This window comes from Mchenga conophoros, linkage group LG23 (genome assembly GCF_057382185.1).
Source record: "Mchenga conophoros isolate Kocher_MC1m ecotype Shallow Benthic linkage group LG23, M_conophoros_male_GT1.1, whole genome shotgun sequence".
NCBI lineage: Eukaryota > Metazoa > Chordata > Actinopteri > Cichliformes > Cichlidae > Mchenga > Mchenga conophoros.
In genome coordinates, this window is record NC_140547.1 from 24,177,125 (window position 1) to 24,186,652 (window position 9,528).

Here is a 9,528-nt window from a genome sequence, read left to right on the forward strand (position 1 = left end):
GATGATAGGTGATAAATCTTTAATTTCTGCGTGCCTCATATATGTACTTACTCTATCCTCACAGGATTGTAAAATGTAATTAATCAACATGAGTCCTGTATAAATGCAATTCTGTGTATATGGGTTGGGTTGTGGTATGTGTTCTGTACTCTAAAAACTGAAAGTGTAACGGTTGTTTTAAGAAACACATCATGCTTTGCTACGCGATTACTCAAAAGCTTGGAGTCACTTTGAAATTTTCTTGTTTTAGAAAGAATATTAGATTTTTTAAAATCTCATGTAACATGAAGTGGATCAGAAATGTATAAATAACTCTGTAGGCATACTTGGGTCCATTTTCTGTAACCATCACTCCTCTTTTAGTGGCATATAGTGTTCCCCAGTTCAAATTTCGCATGTTAAAAGGCCGCTAATTATGCTAGCCTGACTGAAAACTGTCCCGCTGATTTAAAAAGCCATGCGTTTAGTTTTATCGATGTCTGGGGCATCATCGTTTGGGGTCAGTTAAAGTGGAAACAAACAAGGCCTAAAGTGTTCTCGTTCTAAGAACTGAAGATTTCAGTCTGTGGTGTGTACCAATCCTTTCTTCGAAAAGCCGAATCTGGCTTCAGCCACCGGTGCTGAAGTGAATGCATAACTGACTGGAAATAAGTGCATCTTAGGGCTGAGAGTCTCACAGCTTCTCAGGTGGCAGCATCTTTAAATGGTACCTGTAAGAGTAACACTGTTCCAGTTTGTAAAGGGATAGTACACACTGTTGTATGACAGTTTTAATTTTTCTGCAGTTTTCATACAGAGAAAAGACGAATGGTTCAGATTCATTGCCTCTTTAATCAGCACAGCGTTCAGCTTCGCTATCATTATTGGAAAAGTTTTTATAAATACATTTATATCTAAATGACCAGTCAACCTTTTAACAAGAGCAAAATGTTCTGCTGGGTGATAAAGGAGCGATGCTTGCTGAAAACGAGACCCTGCATGAGCCTACATCGATATTTTAATAATTCGAGGAGCCTCTGTATGTGCATGTGCTCTTGGCTTGTGTCAGCAACTGTTCATCTGATCCACTTGTTATTTGGCGGGCGTATTGCTGGGCTCCCAAATACGTGCAGTATAAAGTGCAATGAAATAATCTGGATGGGCGTTCCTCGTGAGGACAAAGTCACTGCTCTCACTAACTGTGAGGAATCAGGGAACATCTGTAAATGGTAGCTACTCACATAGCACGCACTGCCCTGCTTCCATTTAAATTTATTAATAATTTGTGATGAAACAATTAAATCTCAGAGCTTCTCTTTCAAGGACAGCTTTTTTTCCAAGTGACCCCAAAGGCAGCCTTTCTGTGCAGCAGCTTTATGATAATCAAATGGGTGCAAGCATTAAAAAAAAAGAAGGAAAAAAATAGAAATCACCAAAACAAACTGACCATTCCCATTTCCTTTGTTTTTTTTAAGTACCCTCAGTACCTGGAAGAAATATTTATTTGAATTTACATGAAATTATTTGCTCATGTTTATCACCACCGCTTTGCTCTTTTTTTTAAATCCCCCCCCCCCCCCCCCCCCCCTCATTTTGTATGAATCATCTCTTGAACAACCCGTCTTTGAAGGAAAAACAAATCGTATTAATATATGAACATGCAGTTTGAATGACTTGTTGGACTGTCACTGTTGCCTAGATCTCAGTTATACTGGATAGCCTTGTACTGTACCAAATCTGGATTTCAATGCTGGCATTCCAATAAACGCCAAGGAGATGTTTCTTCACGTGTTGATTTCTCTGTTTCGGGCTTTATTATCTTGTTTGCTTTGCTTCTATTTTTAAATGTACCCATCCTATTTATGTGTGTCTGAGCCCTGGCCTCTGTAACTGTATCCCTTCCAACATATGGTGCACATTTATTTTAATTCAGCCACCTTCTTGTGCCCGATTGGTCAGCAGTAAAAGGGAAGCCCTGTGTAGAGTGTCATGCGTAATCGACATGTCCAGCCTCTTAGGAGTCTATCAGACTTTTTAAACATGACATGCTAATAGAGTAAGAAAGAGAAGCACCGAGACGGAGGAATCTGGAAAGATTTAAACATGTCGTCCAGCCTGAGGTTGAAGGTGCTCCTCTTCTTTGCTCTATTCTTTGGAGCAACAGGGTTTCTCTTCCTGATTCTCTCCTGTGGGACTGAGTACTGGCTGCTGGCTGCAGAGTCCTGCAGCAACCCCGGAGAACACAGCCTGAGAGACGGGAAGAGCAACGTGAAGGTATTTGAACTGTGCAGGAGCGACAAGTTGATTTATGTGATGCCTTTTAAGAAAGGGAAACAATAGTTTATGAGTAAAGATGTATTTATTAACATGCGTATTTAAAATAGGAATATGCTTTGAAATATAAAAGTTACAAAAACAGACTGAATGACTAACATAACATGGAAAACTGTTAATACGCAAAATTTGTCATTTAAAAAAAATGAAAAGCAGATTTTTCCACATTAAAATATGTTTATTTATTAGATAAAACTTAAATGATAGCGTAATGCTGTGAATTTGTATCTAAAATTTGAGTCAACATCATCAATTTATAAAAGAAATAAGTAAAAATACACAAGAATGTAATTTTTTTGAGCTACTGCAACTGTATTTTAATGGAATACAGGAATTTTTGTTTTTTTATTCATGCAAAATATTTGGTGCCCAAAGTGCTACCTTTTTTTTATGGGTTTAACAAAAAACAAACAACAACAACAAAAACACTCAGTATAGGATTGCACCAGCCAGATTTCTCCTGCATGGCTAAGATCAAAAGATTGTTACATCTTTTAACACAAATCTATTTTTTCTCATATTTCAGGCCATTTAAAAGACAAAAGTGTGTATAATGTTTTATTATATTTTAAGAAATAAATGTTGACAAATGTTAGTGCAATGCTAGTGATTTTCCATTAGCTCTCCCAAAGCTGATTTGGGCTGAGGGGCCTGGCAAACCTTTACCACTGCATGGAAATCACTGGACCAGAGGCCAGTACTTGGATTATATGGCAACAGCGTTACACTTCTAATCTGCACACAAACATAAAATGATTTTGTAACAAAAAAGACTGAAAGAGCAAAATAATACTAAAATAGGAGTATAACAGGGTAAGTATAACAAACCAATGTGTCAACATGTTACATGATGCCATTATTTTGTCACAGTAACCTTCATCACCATTGTCAGGCTGCTTATTACACATCACTTTGTTGCTGTCATGCCGCTAGTGGACCGGGTGCAGGCTCTTGTTGCCTAGGTAACCTTGTAACACCCATGTGAACTGTGTTCTTCACTGTCATTGGTAATCGCTTCAATTGTGCACCTCAAAGTTGAGAAAAGTTTAACTTAATGATGACAAATTTTATATATATTCAGTCAATTTAATTGATTTTTGTGGAGTAGCCCACAGCACGTCCTATATACTGTGTACCATGGGTTGCATTTCTGGCTAGTTGGTGATGTTTCACACCACTGACCCTTCACATTTGCAAAACAACCGATGTTATTTTAGGCCCTGTGCATGAGAAGGGGCTGAAAAATTGACATATTGTGCATCAGATATGTTATCTATGACTTTAAATGTCTCCAAATTCACTTTGTAGCTGTAGACCTACAAATTGAATATTTACATATAGTGTCTCTGGATGGTGATACTTGAGACTTAAATGAATGGACAGAGAAAATCAAATCTCGGCCACATGAGAGAAGATGAGGTCACAAAGTTCAGTGTGCCAACTTGCAGTATTCCCCCAGTTGGCTTTTGCACCACTCCCTTCAGACCGCACATGTGCACTTTTTTATGGATCTGCATTCAGATGATCAGGCTTTTATTCTTGCACTGATATCCTTTTGTCCTTTGTCCTGATAGTTTTTGCATTGCTTAAAATTTCAGTATTCTTTCTCTTCTTCTACTTTTTGGCTGCTTTAACTTGATTATCATGCACTCTAGATTCATTTGAGACTCTGTGAAGATCAAATTGACACACAAATTTAAAAAAAAAACCGCCAATCCCATCAGGATGTTTTTGAGCATGATCCTCTTTCAGTGTAAGCTAGAAGAGCTCCAGTGGAGGGTCTCTGGGTGCAAACTTCCTCAAATGTGTCTGTTTGCTGGCAGCCGATGGACCCCCAGTCTTTTTCTGTAGCAGGCTCTGGTTACCCTGACACAGTAAACCTGCCTCTTATGCTGTATCCCATAACTTAAACATCTCCCTGCCAGAAAGCACTCACTGCATTTGGATCTTGTTCGTTCTCCACACATTCTTGTAATGAAACCTGGGAGATGAGTGGCTCTGGAGTAAAATTCATTGAGGTATTCATTAAAATTGGCTCCAAACATGGGTCAGAAACAGGGTTTATTTCCACAGCTCTCATCAGATGTTGTTTTCTGATCCGACAGAATTCACAGGGTGTGACCATTTTCCATGAGGGTCTGTTCTGGCGGTGCTCCTACACGGTCTTTTCTCACGATTACTCAATATGGGACCTTTGGATCTGTGAGAACCTTCATTACGTGTTTTATAAATGGCAAAAATAACACAGTGAACCTTTAATTGTGACAGCTGCCTTTCCCCCCTCTTCAGCAAACCAGCCTCTACCAAAAGTGTGCGAGGTCGCTTTCCTCTTCCCTTTTCCTGCTAACAAGCCGGTAGAGCTGTGGGATGAGCCGCACAAGTTTCCTGGACAGCCTGTTGAACGCAATGCGGCCACTGGTTGGCATCACTTTGTTATACAAGCGGCACATTGTCACTGTAAAAACAGCACTGAGCACTGACTGGCTGTCGTGTTTTCCTCAGTTTTCAGGATCTGCTGGACCATCTTCTTCGTCATGGGTTTGGCGGCGATCATCATCGGTGGATTTGTTGTCATCTGTGCCGGCCCACTGACCAACCACAAGCTCTATAAAGTGGGCGGGGCTCTACAGCTGCTTGGCGGTAAGGCTAAATATAGAATTGGAGGCTTCTTCTCAAACAGATCCTCAGAAGCTTTCTTCAGAAGGAGACTATCATGAGAACATTTTAAAGTATGTTGTGAGATTTCTGCCCCCCAACAGAAGAAATTGTATAATTTACTCCATTTGTAATGACAGTTTTGGTCACAGTCCTCTTATCCAGTGTCCATCTGTCTCTGAAATAGGAGAACTATTTTTGTCTGATCCCTTATTCACTAGAGATCATCACAGCAGGTACACTTTTGCCATCTTTTCCACGCCACATGCGCTTTCTGACACAGTCTGAAGGGAATATGGGTCTCTGGCTAGAATTGAACCAGTGACCTTGCTCTTCCCCAGTGAATCTACAAACCACTACACAGTGAAGCCAGTGTTCTGGCTTTGATTTCTATGACTGGCCAGGAGTGCTACAGCAAACGTAGCCATTAAGTTGTTTAAAGTGGCTTCCACCGCTCATATCCACCTCCGTATATCTGTTCTTCTGCTCTAATTGAGTAGCTTTGCATGACTGACAGATCAAAATAATCCTAATTTATCGTATGCTGGGCAAACCCTGCCCTCTGTAGGCCACTTTTTCTGACCGGATTCAGTTTTTTAACAACACCTTTTTTTTACTTGTTTGGATAAAATGTGTTTTAATTTAAAAATCTATTTATGTACTTTCATATCTATGATAAATAATGTAGGATTGTTAAAAAATATTATATTTAATCTGCATAACGTGCAATAATTTTGATTAGCTGATTCGGAAGAATTTATAAATAAAATAAAATTTTGCACAACTTCAAAGACATAAACATGTCTTTTATTTTTAATCCTTTTAAGTAAAGTAGCTTAATTCTAAAAATCATTATAAACATTAATGAATGTTAAACACAAAGTTTCTAGTGCAGATTTGGCTTTGGAATAAAAGAAAACATAAAACACAAATTGTTCATGTTCAGAAAAATATGTTTTACAATTTTATTTTCAAAAGATTTTAATGCTTTCAGCTACACTACAACTAATGTAGAAAGTAAGATTAGTAGTATTAGTGGTATTAAATTAGTTTTAGTAGCATCAAAAAATAAAAATATTTTAACTAGAAATCACTGAAACTAGAAATAATGTAACATTTAATAGAGGTTCACATTTGTTAGCTAACACTGCCTCCAGGTCTGTGTAGCTCAGTTTTAAATGAGAACATGTTTGGAGGTTGTGTTTGAGGAGTTTTATTTTCTGCACATTTAACGGTTTCCCTGTTTTGGTGTATTTGTTTGCTGAAGCTCTTGGCTAAACGTTTATCTCAAGAATGTAATTTGAAAGTGTGCGGTTCCAGCTAACCCCAAACACCAATCATCAATACCTTTAGTCTCAGGACATCCTTTCCTCTTCTGCAGAGATCACTCAAGTTAAAAAATCGGAAAAAATCTTTGTTACGAGCCAACATTAGTATGAAAATATTGGTAAGGTCGCAAAATTTAGAAATTAGAAGGGAGGAAAGCCTTTCCCGTGCTTTGGCAAACATGTGAGCCATGTAAAATGTTTTTATGCATGCTTCCAATTTCCTGTTCTACGCAGAGGAAAAACTGAAGAAAAAACAGTCTCATTTCACAATGACTGCATTGTTTGTACTTATGAAGCGGCACGATTTATTGTTTTACTTCGAGCAGTCAAAACAGGCAGTAAAACATGACCTGCTGTGCCACTGACTGGTAAAAACCTGTCCTGCAGGTTTACACGTGTCCCACGGAGTGAGGACAAAAGTGTAGTAGATGACACGCTGACAAAACAAAACAAACAACACAGTATTTAACAGAAACACATCAGCTGAGAAAGGCTGCAACAGACGTTTTGTAAAATGAGTAGAAATATTTAAACTGCAGATGTCATCTGGCATTTTTGCTCCCATTACATTCTTGATTCTCCTGTAAAGCCTGGTTATTATGTCTGTATATCTTATATCGATCAGAAGCTGAATGACCTGCACTGTTTCCCGTGTGTCTGTTAGGCGTGTGTCTGTTCATCGTGGTGGTGATGTATCTGATGTGGATCCAGGTCCTGGACACTCTGGATCAGTTTACCCTCCACCAGAAAGCCTCTCGCTGCCCGTCTTTCCATCTCAGCGTCCAGCACGGCCCCTCGTTCTTCCTGGCTCCGGTGGCCGTCTTCTTCTGCCTACTGGCCGGCCTCCTCTTCGTCCTGGTCGGACGAAGCATCGAGAGTAAAGAGCTGGACAGCACGGACAAAATCTCGGAGATTTCGACAGATGAGCTGTGAATACAGACAGTCGACTTGTTCAAAAGTTCACCGCTCCACGTGTCTGGAGTGAAATGCCGTGTGCTTGGTGTGTAGATGAGTTGCGGATGTGGAGCTGATGATGCTTGAGAAGAAAAACAAATGTTTGTGGCTTAAAATCAGTCACAGGAGGCTCCTGACGAATCTGATTTTGTCTTGTACCATCGACTGAATGCTGTGATTTTTAGTCTTTTTAGTTGTCTCGTGTGTAGCAGCACTGTAAGCATTAAAGAAATGCTTACAGAGTCCTGGCCAATGATATTCATGCTGTTACCATCCTTTATATACAGTTTACAGTCCATTCAGATGATAGACTGTATATAAAAGCTGGACATAACCAATGTGATGTCAAGCATTGGCATTTGAACTTTCCTTTTTGAAGACCTAATGTTATCATGGCGCCAGAAGTGACCATATCTGGAGTGCTAAGTGATTACCTTGGTTAGTAAGCTTGCATTCATAAACTGCACATATCTGCTAATTAGTACTAAAGAAATACCAGAATTTAATTCGCCAAAACTAAATCAGGCTGCATTATTAATCAGATAAGTTGATTTAAAGTTATCCAAAAGGCATCAGGACCACAAACACAGAGATGTTGAGCTTCGTGAGGCCTCGAAGAAAGCTAATCGCTACAACTGCCTGAGTAGGCTTCAAGCTCCTATTTGAAAATTCATTCAACAGGACTGTTGTTTAATTACTGTAAAGTTGAGCATTACAACAGTCTGCTTACATCATAACATTATAACAGTATAGCTCACACTGAGTCATGTTGGCTTCATTTTTCAGGTGGCCGCCACTTCATTTAAAGCGGAAATGTTGATTGTGTTGTTGCTGTGGGGAAAAAGAAATAACTGTGTGTTTGTTTTTAATACAGTGACATTTGATTGACTAGTCAAATGGTTTATGCCATTATATTTTTCTCTGATCTCGTTTTGGTTAGAGATTTATTTTGTTTTTGTTTTAATTTACGTGATCGTATCGCGTGTGCTTGAATTACTGTTTACCTCATTGTTGATACATTCTTTTGTTGTAATTGAAAAAATATACAATTACACAATATAAAAAGTTAAGAGAGGGCATCAAACCAACGTTCATACAGGACAATTTTCAACACATCAAAAAGCATCATTTACATTAAAGGCCTAAACCTTGTGCTCTTTCAGGTTTGTTAGTCATTAACGTGTGTTACTTAAGATAGTAGGATTTAGAGGAACTGCAGGACTTACGTGGAAGTCCAGAGAAGTTTAATATGTAAGAAAAGCTGGTTGGAAACTGAGCTGTTGAGACTCGTTTTAAGACATTTGACAGAAACAAAGGGACTTTGCCATTACTGTGATGTACATGACGGGACTTGGTGATCCATAAAAGTAGAGTCGACCTCGTAGGTTAAAGCTGCACGGACCTGTGATGGGAATTTTTGCGGTCACCAAACTGAAACCAATGTAGGGGCGTGTACCAACGGGCGCGTACGGGGTTAAAATCAGTTTGCTTACTCAAATATTTGTTCAGTTTCATGTTCGACATTTTACTCCAGTCAATAAACTACTGTAACTTTACATTTACTGCATTTTGCTGTTTGTAAAGGTTCGTTTTTTCTCTACTTCTACTCAAAGATTTCATTGCATTGACACAGCATACGGATAGTAATCGAGCATATGTGCATATAAATGACGACCAGAGAGTTCAGATTTCATCTGTTGACAGTTTAAAGCCACAGTTTTTACTCTGTCGCAAGAAAGTAACTTTTTTTCCCCCAGTGAGTAATATAATTCTTCTAAATAAAAAACTATATTCTCAAAAAGCTTGATGTTTTCAAACAGTTATTTAGGAAACTGAAATAAATTCTAGACTCATTAGAAAAATAATGTAATTCTTCAAGCATTTTTCCATTTTATGACCTATAACGAAAAGAATTTAATTAAACAAATGTATTGAAAATTATAAGAATATTCTGTGACTTATAAATACTGTGCATCTCTCGGTCTAGATAAATACATGCAGCATGCATCATGGGGAAGATTGCTGACGTGACAGGTGTCCAGATGACACTCATCCTCGGAGGGTAAGCTTAGGAAGTCCTTGCTGAAAAGGCTGGCTGTTTGGGAAGGTGCCTGTAAGGAAAGGTTTGGTACAAAAAGCTGCAAAAGATACAGAGATGTGCTGGCATTAGAGGAGCTTCGATCACTGAGTGCAAAATCAATGCAGCGCTTCATGCCTCCATAGACTGAAAAGAAGATTTCTGCAGGGAAAAGGTGCAGTGATTTGTTGAAACACGTAC

The 9,528-nt window shown here is 38.7% G+C and overlaps 2 protein-coding genes across 2 annotated transcripts in view; both read left to right on the forward strand.

Moving 5' to 3' along the window:
* Positions 1–1,760, forward strand: part of LOC146547270 (actin-related protein 3) — a 17,523-nt gene extending 15,763 nt beyond the window's left edge. The window contains exon 12 of the mRNA XM_085264882.1: positions 1–1,760. This exon is cut by the window's left edge and continues 375 nt beyond it. The gene's annotated coding sequence lies outside the window, so the exon portion shown is untranslated.
* Positions 1,761–1,995: 235 nt separating this feature from the next.
* LOC146547271 (transmembrane protein 182-like) lies at positions 1,996–9,240 on the forward strand. The gene is made up of 5 exons (XM_085265741.1): positions 1,996–2,253; positions 4,419–4,515; positions 4,603–4,731; positions 4,816–4,953; positions 6,961–9,240. Exons 1-5 carry the CDS (start codon positions 2,083–2,085, stop codon positions 7,227–7,229), a joined length of 804 nt encoding a protein of 267 aa, XP_085121867.1. The 5' UTR covers positions 1,996–2,082; the 3' UTR covers positions 7,230–9,240.
* The last annotated feature ends 288 nt before the right edge of the window (positions 9,241–9,528 follow it).